This window comes from Alligator mississippiensis, chromosome 1, assembly GCF_030867095.1.
Source record: "Alligator mississippiensis isolate rAllMis1 chromosome 1, rAllMis1, whole genome shotgun sequence".
Taxonomy (NCBI): Eukaryota; Metazoa; Chordata; order Crocodylia; family Alligatoridae; genus Alligator; species Alligator mississippiensis.
In genome coordinates, this window is record NC_081824.1 from 179731892 (window position 1) to 179750500 (window position 18609).

The 18609-nt window shown below is 39.6% G+C and overlaps 1 protein-coding gene across 4 annotated transcripts in view; it reads left to right on the forward strand.

Annotated features, from left to right (window-relative positions):
* The window catches only part of LIN9 (lin-9 DREAM MuvB core complex component), a 60012-nt gene that overhangs the window by 30918 nt on the left and 10485 nt on the right, over positions 1 to 18609 (forward strand). For all 4 annotated transcript variants that reach the window (XM_006268756.4, XM_019483109.2, XM_006268757.4 and 1 more), the window contains 7 exons: positions 628 to 732; positions 2308 to 2441; positions 6237 to 6362; positions 8531 to 8688; positions 10544 to 10677; positions 12704 to 12823; positions 13004 to 13102. In XM_006268756.4, the coding sequence (XP_006268818.1) occupies positions 628 to 732; positions 2308 to 2441; positions 6237 to 6362; positions 8531 to 8688; positions 10544 to 10677; positions 12704 to 12823; positions 13004 to 13102 (876 nt within the window). The remainder of the gene's footprint in view (positions 1 to 627; positions 733 to 2307; positions 2442 to 6236; positions 6363 to 8530; positions 8689 to 10543; positions 10678 to 12703; positions 12824 to 13003; positions 13103 to 18609) is intronic.

The window sequence follows — 18609 nt, forward strand, 5'->3', positions numbered from 1 at the left end:
CCAGTTTTCTTAACCTTTACTATTTTTGTATTGGATCTGTCATGATTTACAGTTAGCATTGAACAGATTTAAATCTTAAATTCCTTCCTTCCTTGTTCTAGATCTTTATATAATTTAAACATTGTTTATCACAGTTCCATTTTTAGCATTTTCTGGTATAAAGGAAGTTTTCAAGGTAGAGGTTTTAAATTTTTTTTAAATACATTGTTTGGTCCATAGTGATTCTTGAAGCAACACTATAAAGTTTATTGTCGTAATCCATATTTTTGTGCCATTATGTATTAAAAATGTGCATTATGTATACCAGTTGTTTAGTAGTAAATTAAAAAACTCCTTTTGGCAGGAGCTTATATCCAACTCATTTTTTTATTCAGACTGTATCAGAAGAAATGTATTGCTTGAAGGCACTTTTCTCTTTAAGTCCTGGCAATTTGCTTTTAAAAGGTGAAACTAATGGATCCCCTTAGCATAGCTGTGCTATCAGACAGTGCTTCATAGAAATAATTATGTATCATTCATCCGAAAGCATAGGCAGCAAAGCACAAGAGCTATTATGCACATTAGCAGATTGTGCATGACAGGAAGAAATGAGTTTTTTCATTTGTTTCCTTATTTTGATACGTACAGCCCTTCAGAAATTCAAAGCGGAGTCGTCTGTTTTCTGAAGAAGACGACAGACAATTAAATACAAGGTCACCCAAAAGAAATCAAAAGGTTGCAATGGTTACTCAGGTATGTATGTGTCTATATGAAGACATTTATGAGAAAGGGAGGTAAATCTAGTTATATTAATTGAAAATTAGATTTTATTTGCTCTCTGTTTACGTAGTCAATTTATGCATTTTAGGGTGGGATAGACTTGTATATCCTCTCTTTTCCACAACTGGGTTCCTATCTGTTGTTGAGAGTGTTCATGCTGATTCCCAAATGTAGGAAAATAGGACAGTAGGGCTGAAAGGGGCTCCTGTGTTCTACTACTGCAGGCAACCACGTCACCTAATCACATTCATGATTTAATTGAGCTCCATTGTAAAGCAGTGGGTTGCTGGCTTCCTAACTCCCATAACAAATGTGTTTCAGAACAACATGAATTTGATAATTAGAAATTTTCTAAATTCTTGCTTAAATTTATTCATGGCTAGCTTATAACCATTTGTTTTTATGAAAGCGTTATCCTTGAGCTTAAAATGCTTGTCTTCTTCCTTAGTATTTAACCCTGGCTATATTTGTTGAAAGCGGCACTATCTCCTGTCAGCCTTTGTTCTGCTAGGGCCTATATCAGCCAACTTCTTTTGATCCCCTGGTCCCCTTTTTGTTCCCTGTCCCTGCTCCAGTTTGAATTAATTTTTCTTGAATGCAGGTGGCTAGTCTTATTACACAGTATTCCAGGCAAGGTCTGGTTACTCTTTTAATACCCTTGGGTCTGTCAGGGAAAAATATGAAGTAATACTCTACTATGTTCAAATTTAGAAGTAAGTTAGCTTCTATTTCTGTCCACTAAGGCAACCACTGTTTCACAAACATTACCACATGATTTTGCTTCAATATTGTTTGAAAATTGTTCTTGTATTTTAGACAAGATGTTAGGTCATACCCATAACATGGCTGGTGAAGTTGTTTTCAAACACAGTTAAAACTTGCAGAAGGTTATAGGTCCATACCTAGTATGGTTATCAGCTACCAAAAAAACATGTTCAGACACTTCTTCCAAGGCCTCATCTTTATTACACTAATGTTGCTAAAATTTCATATACTATTCAAGTTAAAGAATAAAAACTGGAAGCAATACTTCAGAAATGGTGCCTGCATTTTAGTCACCATTTCAGGTGCACTTGTTGGGCACAAGATGAATCTAAATATTCTTTCATATATTGGAGATCACCTGGAGCTTTATGTACATTAATGCCACTACCGCTGCTGGACCTCAACTAGCAGTATCCATATGTCCAAAAAAACCTAGGGTAGAGAGCCTGACCAGCTAGTAGTAGGTGATACTATCTCTGTTAGTTTGTGGCATCAGTTTTTTTATTGCTGGCTGTAATCCCTAGCATTTTATATTGATATTACCTTTGGAATAAAGAATTTAAACATTGAACAGTATATGTGAATTAAAATGTTGCAGGTTCTATTGTGCTTACTTTTTTCTTTTAACCAAATAAATGACCTTTGCTTGTCTTGTTGAAGAATTCTAGAATGGCTCCACTCTATCTGATGCATTGTCCCATTTTGTATATTTGGTATTGTAAGTGCTTCGTTTTCACCTGGGAGATTAATCACTAGTAACCACTCTGTTGTTTTTTTGCGTAGAAGTTTACAGCAACAGTGCCAACACCAGACAAGAAAGCATCACAGAAGATTGGTTTGCGGTTACGTAACCTACTCAAACTTCCCAAAGCACACAAATGGTGCATATATGAATGGTTCTATTCAAATATAGATAAGTATGTATTATTTCTTCATATATTATGAATTTGTCACACTCTGAAATTGAACTGTAAATTCATAGGAACATACAGGGTTGGAAGAGACCTCAGGAGGTCTTCTAGTCCAACCCCCTCCTCAAAACAGGACCATCTCCAACTATCTCATCCCAACCAAGGCTTTGTCTAGCCAGGTCTTAAAAACCTCCAAGGATAGAGAGTCCACAACCTCTCTGGGTAGTCTATTCCAATGCTTTACTACCCTCCTGGTGAGAGTTTTTCCTAATATCTAACCGAAACTTCCTTTGCTACAACTTGAGACTATTGTTCCTTGTTCAGTCATCTGCCACCACTGGGAGCAGTCTAGCTCCATCTTCTTTGGAACCACCATTCAGGTAGTTGATGGCTGCAGTTAAATCCCCTCAATCTTGTCTTCTCCAAATTAAATAAAATGCATTTCCTTGGCCTCTCCTCAGAAGTCATGTGACCTAGCTCCCTAACCATTTTTGTTGCCCTCAACTGGACTGTCTCCAATTTGTCCACATCCTTTCTGTAGTGGGGGGGCCCAAAACTGGACACAGTACTCCAGGTGTGGTCTCACAAGTGCTGAATAGAGGGGAAGAATCACATCCCTGACCTGTCTTTGCAATACTCCTACTATACAGCCCAGTATGCTGTTAGCCTTCTTTGCAACAAGAGCACACTGTTGGCTCATCTTCAGTTTATTGTCCACTGTAATCCCTAGGTCATTTTCTGAAGAACTGCTGCTCAGCTAGTTGGCCCCCAACCTGTACAGTGCATGGGATTGTTCTGTCCTAAGTGCAGGACTTTGCATTTCTCCTTATTGAACCTCATGACCAGTCCTCCAGTTTGTCTAGGTCTCTGTCAATCCTAGCCCTACCCTCCAGTGCATCTACTTCTCCCTGTAGCTTGGTGTCATCTGCAAACTTGCTGAGGGTGCACTCCATCCCTTCTTCCATGTTGTTGATGAAGATATTGAACAAAACTGGCCCCAAAACCAATCCCTGGGGCACTCCACTTGATACCAGCTGTCAGCTAAACACTTTGAGCCTGATGATCCAGCCAGTTTTCTATCCACCATTCATCCAACCCATACTTCCTTACCTTGCTTGCAAGAATGTTGTGGGAGACTCTATCAAAAGCCTTGCTAAAGTCAAGGTATGTCATGTCCACTGTTCTCCCCAGGTCCACAGAGCCAGTCATCTTATCACAGAAGGCAATCAAGTTGGTAAGGCATGATTTGCCCTTGGTGAATCCATGCTGAGTGTTCCTACTCACCCTCTTTTCCAAGTGCTTATCAATAGATTCCTTGAGGACCTGCTCCATGATTTTTTTCCAGGGACTGAGGTGAGGCTGACTGGTCTGTAATTCCCTGGATCCTCCTTCTTCACTTTCTTAAAGCTGGGCACTATATTTGCCCTTTTCCAGTTTTCCAGGACCTCTCCGAACTGCCACGAGTTTTCAAAGACAATGGGCAGTGACTCTGCAATCACACTGGCCAACTCCCTCAGTGCCCTTGAGTGCATTGTGGACTTGTACATGTCCAGTTCTTTTAAATGGCCCCTGACCTATTCTTTCACCACTGTTGGCTTCTCACCTTCTCCCCAAACTGTTCTCCCAAGTGCAGTAGTCTGGGAGCTGACTTTGCCTGTGCTGACAGGTAAAAAAGCTTTTCTGCATCATTTGTCACTAGGTTGCCACCCCCATTCAGTAAGGCACCCACACTTTCCCTGATCTTCCTCTTGTTGCTGATATACTTGTAGAAACCCTTGTTACTCTTCACACGCTAGTTGCAACTCGTTGTGCTTTGGCCTTCCTGATTTCATCCTGACATTATAGTGAGGCATCTGAACTTTCTGTCTTGACACCGAGTTTTTTCTTTTAAATAAAAAAGAAAAAATACTTTTGCAGTTCCAAGGATTGTGGCTAGTACCCAACTTGAGAGATCATTTAGTATTCTGTGGGTTTTGCTTTGTGTTGAGGGCTTCCTTCAAGTAGCCTACATCAGGAGCAAGCAACTTTTTAAACCCAAGAGGTGTAACAGCCCAGCTCTGGTCCAATGTAGGCCAGGTAGCTTTGGCTGCATGTAAGTGGCAGGGGCATTTCCCTGTGCCCACACTGCAGGCAGGAAGCTGGGAGCTGTGCCAGCATTGCTGCCACTTCTCCCAGCCCCTGGCTCCTCGGCTGTGGTGCCAGCTCAGCTGCCAGACTTTGGGGAGTTGCATCTGGCATGTGCAAACTGCACTTTTGCTGCTGTTGTTTCTCCCGTCTCTCCCTTGCATTACCCTGCCCTGCCCTGTCCTAGCACAGCTCTCCACTAGGGCTCTGCAAAGCTTCGGTCCCTAATTCAATTCAACCCAATTCGGTGGCCGAATCTCTGAATCTGAATTGAATCAGAGGACCTTTTAATCTCTCTGAATCAAATCGGAAACCTCCGAATCAGTTCGGAAAGATTCAAAGATTCGGACATAGAGACAGCTTTAAATGTTTTTTCTACGTACCTCTAAGTAGCAGGGGCTCTTGAATGCTGTGATGCTGGGGCGCATAGAGTGCCCTACAGAAGCACGGGGGGGCTCCCCAGTGCACTCAGCAGCAGACCCGGAAGTGGACCAGAGGTACTTCTGGTCCACTTCCAGCTTTGCTGCTGAGCACGCTGGAATCTGCCTGACCCTGGCACAACTCCTTGCTGCCTGGCCCCAAAACAGGCGCAGGGAAAGCTAGCTCCTGCCTGCAGTCCATATATTGCTGACTTGGCTTACACCAAATGGGGAAAATGCAAAATCTTCATTGTGTTTTAGCTCCTAGTATAAGAGTGAGAGAACTCTCAGGGAATTTCTTGATGTTTGAGATTGGTGGTAGCAAAGTAGAGCAAGAAACGCATACCCTCAGATTTCCCTTAGATACTACCTCCATAACAATCATGAATGCTGGCTTCTTAGCATTCCAGTGAGCTCCCTCTTGATTTTAATTAATGAAGGAACTTCCTGCTGGAGCTGTGCTACCACATCTTGTTGAAGTTAAGGACGAAAACTAGAAAGAATCCCTCCAGCTCTTCACTGGTTCCCCACAATTCTTTTGGTTCGCCTAACCTGCCTTTCAGTCTGTTTCTAAGGTCTTTGTTTCAGGTTGTTTTGCCCCCTTTTTACAAGATTTCAACACTTGTTCTCCCAGCATCGTTGTTAGGGCAAATAGTGTTTGGAAGTGTGTTGTTGGGTTTTTGTTTTTTGTTTTTTTGGGTTTTTTAGTTATTTTTTTTCAACTCTGGTCTCTAATTTTGACCTGGTGAATTTAAAAATTAACCATTACACTTCTGTACTTTCAGCTGCACTTGGTATATAGCTCTTTCACTGTTGTTTTGGGGTAGCACCTTGCCTCCCAAGATCTCACTGATTCATGGTTATTTCATGAATATTGGGTGGACTGCTGTGTCTGCACTGAGCCTCATTGACTTCAGTAGGGCTCTGCACAAGTGTAGTTGTCCAGCATAACACAGTGTAGGAACAGTTGTCAGTTTTTCCACAAAGCATCAAGGGAAGGGGAAAAATGAAAATTAAAAAAAATGGAATGAAATGTAAAACCCCAGATATTGGCGAGAGGACTTAACTATTTTATACTCTTTCTACCCACATCCAACTGACTTAATTTCAGTGCAGTGGTGTCTCTTGCATAAGAATGACTAAATATACATGTTAACATTTGCAGTGTATCTGTTCAGATTTCTTGTTGTGGGGACTGAAGTTTAACATCTCATGACTAAAATTTACAATTAACAGAGTACCAATTGCTTTTTAACAGGCCATTATTTGAAGGAGATAATGATTTCTGCGTATGCCTGAAAGAGTCTTTCCCAAACTTGAAAACCCGAAAATTAACAAGAGTCGAATGGGGGAAAATCAGACGATTAATGGGAAAACCACGAAGGTAAAAATATTTTCATTTTTTAAATTCTGAAGAATTATGGTGGTGTGAATTGAAGTTGTTAACTGTTTCTGGACTGAACGTACTAAAATGCATTTGCACTATTTTGAGGCAGGTGATAATGAATAATAATAATAGAAAGAGAGAAGGTAGCCTTTATCTGTGCATGTATGAAAGGTTTATAGGAGCTGGCACTTTTTTTACTCTCAGTTACTGAATTGAATATATAGTGCTGTCCAACCTGCAGCCGCAGAGGTTGCCAGTTGTTGCACAGTTACTAGGACCCCTTATCTCTAATGCTGCAATGTCACATGGTGTGGAAAAAATCTGCTTTGCCCTGCCTGAGTTTTGAGGGACTATGGGATGGGTCAAAAGGAATGTATCCTTAGCTGGTGGCTTAAGGTTTTTTTATATATATATATATATATGTTTATGTATAGATAGGTAGTTATAGGTATATATAATGTTTAATTATACACTTTATATATATATATATATATACATTTTATATATATATATATATATATATATATATATATATACACACACACTTTATATATATATATATATATATATTTAAATAAAAGTATATAATTTTAATTTTGGTTTTAATAATGAAGCCTATATACTCTAGGAGATCCAAGAGAAAGGATGGATAAATTATATTGCATGTGAAAAAGACTGAACAAAATACTAATAAATATAAATACTAAAACTCAAGTATTGAATATATTCTGTAAATCATACTATTGAGTTAAATTGGATAGTTAATCCTATGAAGGCTATTTCATCTTTTCATCTTTCAATTTTTCATGAGGAATAGTAAGTTGTTAAATTAATATATGTTCTACAGTTTTCAGAAAATATCTACTAAGTGATAATCATTTGAGTATATTATATGATCCACCTTTTGAGCTTTGGAATTAGCTTCACTAGTCCACAAGTTTAGAAAATCAATGCTTGTTATTTTTTATAAGTATAATTTGATAAGGATTGCAAAAGTGTTTCAGCTTTCTCAGTCTTTGTCATAGAGTAAGGTAGAAAAGTTGCTATTAGTATGACAAGTTACAGCAGAAGGCAACTCAGGGGTTAAAATGCTACATGCCCTCACTACCCTGTCACTCCCACTATTGTTATCAACTGTGGCGCCATAACAATGCAAAATTTTAACAGTTTTTAATGCAAAAAGACAACAGAACCAATTTACAAATAGTTCTTACTAGAGAGGTGGTTAGCCGTGTTAGTCTGAAGTCTAGCAGAAAGTGTAGCAGAGTGGTACAGTACAGTCGCGTCATACGTGCATTTAACTTGCGCAAATTCAACTATACGTGGGGTGGGAGGGGGACGGGGCTTGAGTTTGCAGCGGCGGCGGGAGGTTTTGGCAGCGTGGTGGTGGGCCAGCGGCACACAGCCATCCCCCCCGCACTGCGCCGCTGCCCGCACAGCTCCAAGCACGGCTCTGCGGCGGCGGCGGGAGGTTTTGGAGGCAGAGGCAGTCGCCACTAGTCAAATTGCTGGCAATTTGTCTATACGAGATTTTTGGCTTACGCGGTGACCTCAGAACCTAACCCCTGCGTAAGACGCGACATGTCTGTACTATATAGACTAATTCATAGTATCTGATGATGAAGTAGCCTGTTGCTTATGAAAGCTTATGCCTCAAGGCACCTCATCCCTAAAGAGATATCTCTACTGAAAATATTGTGCCTTAATTTTTGGTAATTCTTTTTATTTTATCCCTGTATTATTAAGATGTAGACCAGTGAATCTTGAGATGGATGCCACAGCCCGCTGGAGTACCATGAGATTCTTTATAGGAGTGTTTCTCAGTATGGTTATTAGATGGGCAAACATCTGCACAATTCGCAAAATAAACCCAGAGATTTCAAACAGAAAGCCATTGCATCAAAAACATTCTGATCTGCTGCAGTAATTGCTCTATTATTTTCTGTAGTCAAGAAATGAGTGAAAGCTATAACCTGGCATTTTCTGAGGGATGCCTTGCGTCTAACAACGGGTTGGTTCCTGGAGTTTAAAAAAGTTGAGAACTGATGGTTTAGACGATGTCTGTTTGATGATATATACAACACACTTTTCATGTGTATGTGAGATCCGTGTATGTGGATTTTCAGTGCTAAGTTTCACAGTCGTTTTACCTGATCATATTGTAGATGTTCTTCTGCCTTCTTTGAAGAGGAGAGGTCAGCACTAAAACAGAAACGGCAGAAAATTCGACTTTTACAACAGCGGAAAGTTGCAGATATCTCACAGTTCAAAGATCTTCCAGAAGAAATTCCATTACCACTTGTTATAGGAACGAAAGTTACAGGTACTTTTTAAAACATAGTTTTTTTAATTTATCAGTAAACATAGCACACTACAAATAGATTTTTAAAAGTTAAAGGTTTGGGGGAATTCAGTATCAGTAAATTTTACAAAATAAAGCAGTTTTAAAACACAGAGTTAATTTCCAGTAAAAATGTTCAAATTTAATTACTGTTCATAAAGAAGTAGCATGCTTTCCAAATACTACCCTCAAACAAGATAGCTTTATTACTGCAATATTAGTTGTAAGAAATCTGTTTTAAAAATTAGAAATATTCAAAGGTTGAAGAGGAGGCTGTTTACGTTTCTTTAATTCCTAATCTAAATCTTCCATTTGGTTGTTATTTTAAAATTTAGGGGGCATATGTTATTCCACCTCTTATTATTAATGATAGACAAGCATGTAAAAGCTGACTTTACTCCAACTACACATTTGGCCAAGTATAAGATATCAGTCATCCTAAAAAGTCCTTGACTATGTCTATTAGGCACCTAAGTGCAATCCTATTCCACCATGTTCAAGTCCTGAAGAATCCAATAATATATCTATTTTTGTAATATGCTGTGACCTTGGCCTCAAAATTAAGAAAAAGAAAAAGAGCAAGGGGGGAGGAAAAGAACCCTTCCACCGTTTAACTAATATTTTTTCACAGAATTGAGCAGGCTGAAATAGATCAGAGTAGAGTAGAATCTGGCTCTAAGTTTTAAATTTACAGTAAACTTAAACTACAGTCCTTTGTAAATATTAAAATATCTGTTCCAAAGCAGGTGAGCACTTGATATTGTAAAAGTAATTAAACATTAAGGAGCAGAATTTTTCTTTTAAATGACATTGCTTTATTGAGGAACCTACGTATGAGTGAAGAATCGGTGTTGCTGAAATTGTTGCATTAATTCTGAATTCAAAAGTCATGCCTCTGTAAAAAAGCGAGAAGACATTGCTGTCTGTGATTCAGACATGTTTCATTTCACAGCTCATTGAAGGGCTGCAAGAAGCTAACACCTGACCTGCCAACTGGAACCTAGCAGCGTTTCCTCCCACCACTACTGCTGCTGCCTCTGTCAGAGCCTCTGGGCTTCCCCTTCCTCTTCCAGCCTCTGCTTCCTGCTCCCACTCCTGGGCATGGGGCAGTTTTGCCCCAGAAGGGACCAGAGAACCTACAGACTGCATAGGTTGGGGGAGCAAGGAGAGGTCATACTGCCAACACAGTGGGAAAGGACCCACATGCTGCCCACACATCCTGCGCTGCCCCTGTGGTGGGGGGGGCCTTGGAGGCCTGGGTGGCCCCTGGCTGCTCAAAATTTGGACAGCTTTCTCTTACTTAATGATTTAGGCTTGTCACCCCACTCTCTTTCCCAGTCAAGCCGACAGTATTTTTCACTGTCTAAATAGTGATTTCTCTTGAAATGGATGTGCCTACGGATGCCACTGTTCAGAGCTCTCACTCGCTCTTCTGGAACTCCAACTTTGAGCTGGTTTTCCTTCCTGTTAACTCTCACTGAATTCATTGTCATCACTTGAGTTGGTCAAAGTGGTGCAGATTTGGTGTTTCAGGACCTGCAGAAATTCAGTTTACCTATCAAACCTGTTTCATTGAAGGCAGAATTTATTTTAAAAATAATTCTTGTGACAATGAGGTTTGTGTTTTGGAAAAATTTCTGCCTTGGAAAGATGAATGAGGATTAGACCTTGATGATATTCCTGTTATAATATAGAACTCTTTTATGGATGCATAGTTTCTTATTAACTTGTTTTTATATAGACTGGGCTGTAAGTTGTTCTGTCTATTGCCAGTGCAAAAGACTACTTAAAATTTATTTTCTTCAAAGAAATATTATATTTGTTTCCTCTTTTTTAGCACGGTTGCGTGGTGTCCACGATGGACTATTCACTGGACAGATAGATGCTGTGGACACTCTAAATGCTACGTATAGAGTAACGTTTGACAGAACAGGGCTTGGAACACATACTGTCCCAGATTATGAAGTCCTTGTAAGTTTTATTTACCTATTTGTGTTGGCACCAGGAATGAAAAAAATTTTTTTCCAGAAATACCTTGTTGCTTATATTTTTAATTAAAGCAGAAAAGTGGGGGCTGGGAATGAACACATTCCTGGGAGATGAATATTAAATATCCTTTTGTAAATGAAGATATGCCTTTTGAATGTTTTTGTTGAGAATTACATGGGCCAGTCTGACAGCAAATTTGGCCATGTAGTTTCTAGGCCCCTTTTTTCTTGTCTTAGTTTTCTATTCCCACACAGAATAGCACAGTTCCTACAGTGTAGTAAAGTGAAGAGGTACTGACTTTTACCTGCATAAAAGTCCAATAGTTTAAAGGAAAAACTTCCTCCTGTGCCATTGTAATAAATTATTAGGCCTTTGGGATGCATATGGCCATACCAGTTCACTTCTTACAGTCTTCAAGCCCTGTAAGACCAGGCAATGTAGTTCTACACTGAGCATTCAGTGGTTATATGCCCAGCAAAGCAGATGATCACTAGGGCTTTGCGAAATTCAGTCCCTGATTCGAGTCGGTGGAGATTCGGCCCAATTCGGTGGCTGAATCTCCAAATCGAATCAGGAGACCCTTTAATCTCTTGAAACAAATCAGAACCCTCTGAATTGATTCAAAAAGATGCAGCGATTCAGACATAGACACAGCTTTAAATGTTTTTTCTACATACGTCAAGGTAACAGGCGTCTCATGAGTGCTGCGATGCTGGGGCAGGTGGAGCATCCCACAGGAGCACAGGGGGCTCCCCAGCGCGCTCAGCAGCAGACCCAGAAGTGGACCAAAAGCATTTCCAGTCCACTTCTGGGCTGCCAGGAGCACACTGGGCCCCACCCCAACCCCTAGCTTGGTGACTGGAACCTCCTGGGTTTGGGGGGGCACCCCAACAGACCCAGAAGTGGACCAGAAGTATTTCCAGTCCACTTCCGGGTTCACCGCTGAGCACGTGGGGGGGCCCCCCATGCTCCAGTGGGATGCTCCATCTGCCCCAGTCATAGCAGTGTTCACAAGCCACGCCTGGCACCTCAAGGTAAATAGAAAAAACATTTAAAGCTGTGTCTGTGGCCGAATCGCTGATTTTTCTGAATCAGCATTGAATCTTCAGATTTGGCCGAATCAAATCAGGGACTGATCCGAATCAACAAATATAATCACTGTCCCCAATTCGGGCCAAATCTGAATTGAATATGGCCTGTTTCACACACCCATAATGATCACCTTCTAAAACTATATATGTTCAACCCTAAGTTCATTGTGGAAGAAAATGTGGATTGAGATAAGACTGCAAGGGAAGTTCCTTCTTAGGATTCTAGCAAGAGCTATATGAGATATTTAGAGAATGTTTTACATCTTTTCATGACTTGCTGAAATTAGTTTTGCTGTTGTTTCAAAGCCTTTCTTGATAGTAAGGCCAATTCTGAAGAAAGTGCCTTTGACTGAGGTATAATTTCGAGTTTAAATTTATCTTACCTGACAAGTATATCTATATACCAGCTTACACTCTTAGACAGTTTTTTCTGTCTAACAAGTTGATCTTTATCAGATGATCATTAGAGAGAGGTTCCTGTTTTCTTTTGTGACATATAATGTCAACTATTGACAGTGCATAACAAATCATGATAAAAAATGGATTATGTTCTGGCTTCAGTTCAGACCATCCCTACTTATAAGAACTATGATCTTCCACAACTCCAACAAGGGAAGTAGAGCATTCTCGTAAACTTTTTTTTTAATTTCCTGATGCCTTGCTAAATAAGATCTCTACTTTTGGGTAGGAGAGAATGTCTCTGATATTCCTCCATCCATTTGAAGTGGGAGTCTCTTTAAACCTGATTTTTCTGGAGTTGGGTACTATTTAATGCTAGCCTACCAATGATCTAACATATATTTTAGTCTGATATGTAAATACATGAGTTTATAATGTGCAAAAAAGGTACATAAAACTTTTAGTTTCATTTAAAGTAACCCTGAAGTAGTTGGTTTTCTTTTTATCCTATCTAAAAGAGCAACGAGCCTCATGAAACCATGCCAATTGCTGCCTTTGGACAAAAACAACGGCCTTCACGATTCTTCATGACCCCTCCCCGATTGCATTACCCACCTTCTCTCCAGTCTCCTATTACAGTAAGTAATGTGTACTGGAAAATGTCTCCCTTCTTAACAAAAAGATATGATGTGAAACAGTATAATAGTAATTCAGCATGTTGTTGAGATTCATTTAATGTGGACATCAGGCAAGATAGGGATTTCTAAAACTGCATTTCTAGAAATAAGTTGTTAAATGTAACTTTCTTTCTTGCATAGGACAATGATCCATTATTAGGACAATCTTGGAAAAACAAAATTTCAGGCACAGATAGTGAAACACTAGGTGGTTTTCCAGTAGAATTCCTTATCCAAGTGGTAAGTGTTAACTGTTCTTCGTTTAATTTTGGCTGTATTGGCCTTTTACATCCGTTTTGTGAATTCCTAGGACGTTAATTCATGCTGTATTCATTGCAATTTAATAAAGATAAATGTAAGGTACTCCACCTGGGAAGGAGGAACCCCCAGCACACCTATAGGTTGGGGAGTGTCCTTCTCAGCAGTTCGGAAGCAGAGAGGGATCTTGGAGTCATAATTGACTCCAAGATGAACATGAGCCGGCAGTGTAACAAGGCCATCAACAAGGCCAATCACACCTTGTCGTGCATTAGCAGGTGCATGACTAATAGATCAAAGGAGGTGATGCTCCCCCTCTATGCGGCACTGGTCAGGCCACAGTTGGAGTACTGTGTCCAGTTCTGGGTGCCGCACTTCAAGAGGCACACGGGGAATCTCGAGAGGGTCCAGAGGAGGGCCACTGTCATGATTAGTGGCCTTCATGATAGATCCTACGGGGGGAGGTTGAGAGAGCTGAATCTCTTCAGCCTTCACAAGAGATGGTTATGGGGAGATCTTGTGGCCGCCTATACATTTATTAGGGGAGGTCAACGGGGAATAGGGAAAGCGCTGTTTACTAAGGCGCCCCAGGGAGTGACTAGGAATAATGGGTGTAAACTAGTTGAGAGTGGATTTAGGTTAGATATTAGGAAGAAATTTTTCACAGTAAGGGTGGCCAGGATCTGGAATGGGCTTCCAAGAGAGGTGGTGCTATCATCTAGCTTGGAGGTCTTCAAGAGGAGGCTAGATAGTCACCTGGCTGGGGTCATCTGACCTCGGTCCTCTTTCCTGCCAGGGGCAGGGGGTTGGACACAATGATCCAGTGTGGTCCCTTCCAACTCTACAATCTATGAATAATGCTAATGTCAAAATTACCAAAGTTTTCAGGAATTACTTGTCAAAAATATTTGTTTTATCATTGTTTCTTATGTAATATTGCACATACTGTTTTCTCAGTCCTGCTTTTTAAAAGTTTAATTTTCAAATTGCAGCGTAGTAGTATGTCAGGACTTTTTGAACAGTGTGTTCCTCTATATATCCCATTCACTAAATAAGGGAGAGTGCTGGTATGTCTGGCCAACTCTTGAGAAAAGGCAGTTGGATATTCCCTAAAAAATCAAAGGAAATTGGAAAAAAAAGCTTCTAGACCAGTGGTGCCCAAATTTTTGGACCTGCAGACTAGATGAGTGATTCAGGGTCAGTTCATAGGCCCCATCTGATTTGTGAGATCAGACCCCATGGCAGATATTGTCCATGGCCCCGGCCTGTCCCACATGTAGGATTAGACCCCACAACAGATCCTCTAGCCCCAGCCCCACATGCAGGGCAATGTCCTCTGACCTGCAGGGCTTAGAAATTTGGCATTGGAGGATAGAGAACAGTGTTAATTACTAGTGCTCCCCTGCCACCATATGTGCAGACCTGCAAGGAGCCCTGCAGACCACAAACACTTTTATCAAGGTGGATGTCCTTCAAGATGCATGTTCTAATATCGCAAATCCATCATTATCTTTCACTTGTTTATTTGAAGTAAATCTGCAATATGTTCTGTGAATGTGAGAAAGTCTAGGAAAGATAGCACTGGGAAGCAGAAATTCACTGAACACAGAGACTAATCTAGGCAAGTTGTTCTTCTGAATGTCAACATATTAGTAATGTTAACTTTAAAAGATAAAGAATTGACCATAGAGTTTGCAATACTATTGTAAAGCTGCTTGATTTTGCTGAAGTGCAATATGAAAAGCTGAGAGGAATTTTTGAGGGTTTTTTAAAGTTTTTAATCAGTTATATAATCTTTTTAAAGAAGTTGAAAATGAAGAATTGCCTTCAGTTTGTTATGATGTGTTGCTGTTTCAGCTTTTTACTTAATGGTTCCTATTACTATTTAAAAATAACATAGAGAAAAATAGCATGAAATAGTGGTAAAGCAGTTCTCAAGATTGAGAGTTTTACATTAAATGCAGCTACACTAAAAATAAGGGGAAATATGTAAAGATTAATGAATTCCAAGATTTGTTTAGATATTATCTCACTCTAATTCAGTAACATGTACAGTGAGAATTATCAGCAAAATTGTGACAAGACCAAACTGACTAAGAAATAGAAGAGCCCAGTAAAGCTCAGTTATCCAGCCACAGTGCATCAATGAGCTGTCCAATGCATTGTTATATTTTAAATTAGAAATTTGCCAAATCTGTCAGTGATGTTTGAATATACTACTACTCATCTTAAATAAATTGAGCTTTTCTACCATATGGTAGATACAAATGTATCTTCAAGGGCACTGAGCAAGCAAAAATATTTTCATTAATATAGACTGTTTGAGTGCTTTTTGGCAAGACTGATGATGGATTTCCAGCATTCAGTCTTGTCTGGCCATTTTAGAATTGTTCTAATTATATAATTAAAGAATGAAAATACAGCCTCCCTAGTTTCCTGATGGCATCCTTTATAGCATCTGAACAATACAGTCTATGTGCCTGAAGTATGAATTAATTTTATTTGAACTGAAGGAAAATACCACTGTTTAGTGGAATGCTGTCAAGTTTAGGCATTCCACTGAAAAAGTTCTGTGGGATTATATTGCACATGAATCACATTTCTTGTACTAGGTACTGGCATTGTTGTAATATGGGAATATTCTTGATGTTGTACATTCCCCATATTAAAGGTTAATTTCCAGTATGTGGATGAATCTTGAACTGAGAAAATAACATTCTAAAGGGAGATATACATGGAATCCCTTCAAAAATAGTATTTGAACTTTGGGCGTCTCCCTGTAATCCTTGTTTTTTCCTCAAGCTATGTTAATACTGTCTTCATCTTTGCAAAGGAAGAGAGATTGAGAAGCTTTTATAAACATGTTCAAAGCTAAGAATTCTCAAACACTTGCAACAAGCAGAAATTTCATCTGCTCTTCATATGGGAAAATCATGTTAAATGCAACTAATTTGGAATTTTATCAGCTAATTAAAATATCCCAATCAGAGAATCTCATGCTCAAGCCTTTGCCTTCATGCTAATCACAGTTACTAGAGAAAACAAAGTTTGCAAGCTGGTATCCAATTAGAATGGAACCCACCAGTGGCAGCTGTCCATTGGAAACTGTCTCGCAAGAGTCCCCCAGTTAAGTTTGAGTCGTGTACGCCTAGCATAAAGAAAGTCACCGCATAATAATGTAGTTTATAGGAAGCTAGGAGCTAGGTCCAAAGTGTTCTCATGGGTACCTAAATGAGATTTAAGCATCTAAATTGCAAATAATCCAGTTTAACCCAGCTTCAGCATCCACAAAACCGTGGAAGTACCTCAATTCAGAGCTTGAAATATATTTTCTGAAACAGAGGAATGTTACGGAGTTACTAATTAGGAAAAAACAGATGATCTCTGGAAAAAATTGTTTGAACAAAATTAAATGGGCTACATCTTCAAAGGGTTTTCAGCCTAGCTTCTAATTTTCTATACAATTAATTGTGGATAATTACAATACTTAGATGTCTAATTGTTGATTTGTCCATACAATCAAATGATTACATATGAAACTTTATCTTTACCAGTAATTAGCACCCACAATCAATTGCAAGAAAAAATAATTCTTTGAAAGAAATAGAAGAGAGAGAAATTTTGTCCAAATTGGCCATGTAAGACTGATTTTTACCATTGTTAACTGAAAACTGAGATATTCCACTTCTTAAACCAATGCCTGATGCTATCCCTTCACTACATTTTGATATTTACTAAAATTAGAATGTATAGTTTTATAAACAGTTAGGCACATTAAAGAAAAAGCTCCAAAATGAATTTATTATACTATCAATGGATTGCCTCTTGTATCTTGGGGATGAGCTCATTAAGAAATAATCTGAATAGAACAGTGGTACTCAAACTTTTGGACCCTTGGGCCAGATGAATGGCTCAGGACTTGTACAAGGGCCAGATCCAGCTGTGGAGCTTGGCACACCCCCTCCGTGCCCACTTCCACCTCCCTACACTGGGATTGGGCCATCAGGCCTGGCATTGCCCACAACCAGCTCTGCATGTTAGGATCTGCTGCCTGATCCAGTGTGCAGGGCTTGGGGCTGTGTATGGGTCTGAATATTTGACAGCATGGGAGCAGTGCCACTTCTCCCCTGCCACCAAATTTCCAGACCATGGGAAGCACCTCAGACCAAATGACACGGCACCATGGGCTTTGGTTTGAGAACCCCTGGAATAGTACCAAATAATAGCAACAACAACAACAATCTTATATATGAGGGTCTCAAGTTGCAGTAAGGGAAGTTTAAATTAGATATTAGGAAAAATTCTCTCACGAAGAGGGTAGTAGCGCACAGGTTACCCAGAGACATTGTGGAATCTCCATTCTTGGATGTTTTTAAGATGCAGGTAGATCAGGGGCAGGCAAAATGCAGCCCAGGGGCTGGATGCAGCACACCAGGCTATTCTATCCAGCCCACGGGGCCCCTAAAAATGTAGAAAATTAATATTAATCTGCCCTGGGCTGCCTGTCATGCAGCCCTCAATGGCTTTCTGAAACTCAGTAAGTGGCCCTCTGCCCAAAATAATTGCCCGCCCCTGAGCTAGATAAAGCTTTGGCTGGGATGATGTAATTGGGGATGGTCCTGCTTTGAACAGGGGGTTGGACTAAATGATTTCTTGAGGTCCTTTCTACCCCTAATTTTCTATGATTCTACGATAAAAAAGTAAATGCCTCTTAAGTTACACTATAGCTTAAAACTGGTGGATGAGGTTGAGAATGAGTTTACTGAGTAGAGTTAGAGTCAGAAAATATGTTTTCCAAATGATTAACAGTATTCTTTTTTCTGGAAAAGACTCAAAATAGAAAAAAAAAGCAGTGTCGTCATTGATTCTCAGCCAGGGTGTTGTGGCACTGTGAGGTGCCTTGAAGTCATTTCAGGGGTACCACACAATGTTAGCACTGCTAGGTGTGCAAACATAATTCACAAGATAAACCTGGAGTTTTTTCACATGGGAATCTATAGTGCTAAAAAATTCTGACCTGTTGTCATTCTGAGTTCTTTGCAACTAAGAATTGCTCAGTTCTTTTTCTGTAGTCAAAAAAAGAGCAAAAATGAAGAGTTGGCATTTTCTGGACAGTGCCTTATGTCTGTCAAGCCTAAAAATGTCTTTAAAATCTTTGAACCACTGGTGTAAATAAAAATAATTTTTGCCATGCTGCTATATGTCCATGAGAGGGAGCATTTTAACCAATGCAGCGCATTCCCAGAGTGCTGCATATCTTCCTCACTGATTTTAAAAACCTGGGAATAAATCAAAAGTTCTTTTTAAATGCAAGGATTTTTTTTAAATCTTTAACAACTAGGAAGAGCAAATGCATTTATGACACTTTTTAGAAGCTATTGCAAACAATGTAGCATAAAATATTTAAACTGTAAGAATACTTGGGTGTCCTGTAAACGTTCTGTAGTAACTCTAAACTCAAGCATAAATTGCTAACTCAAACGCACATA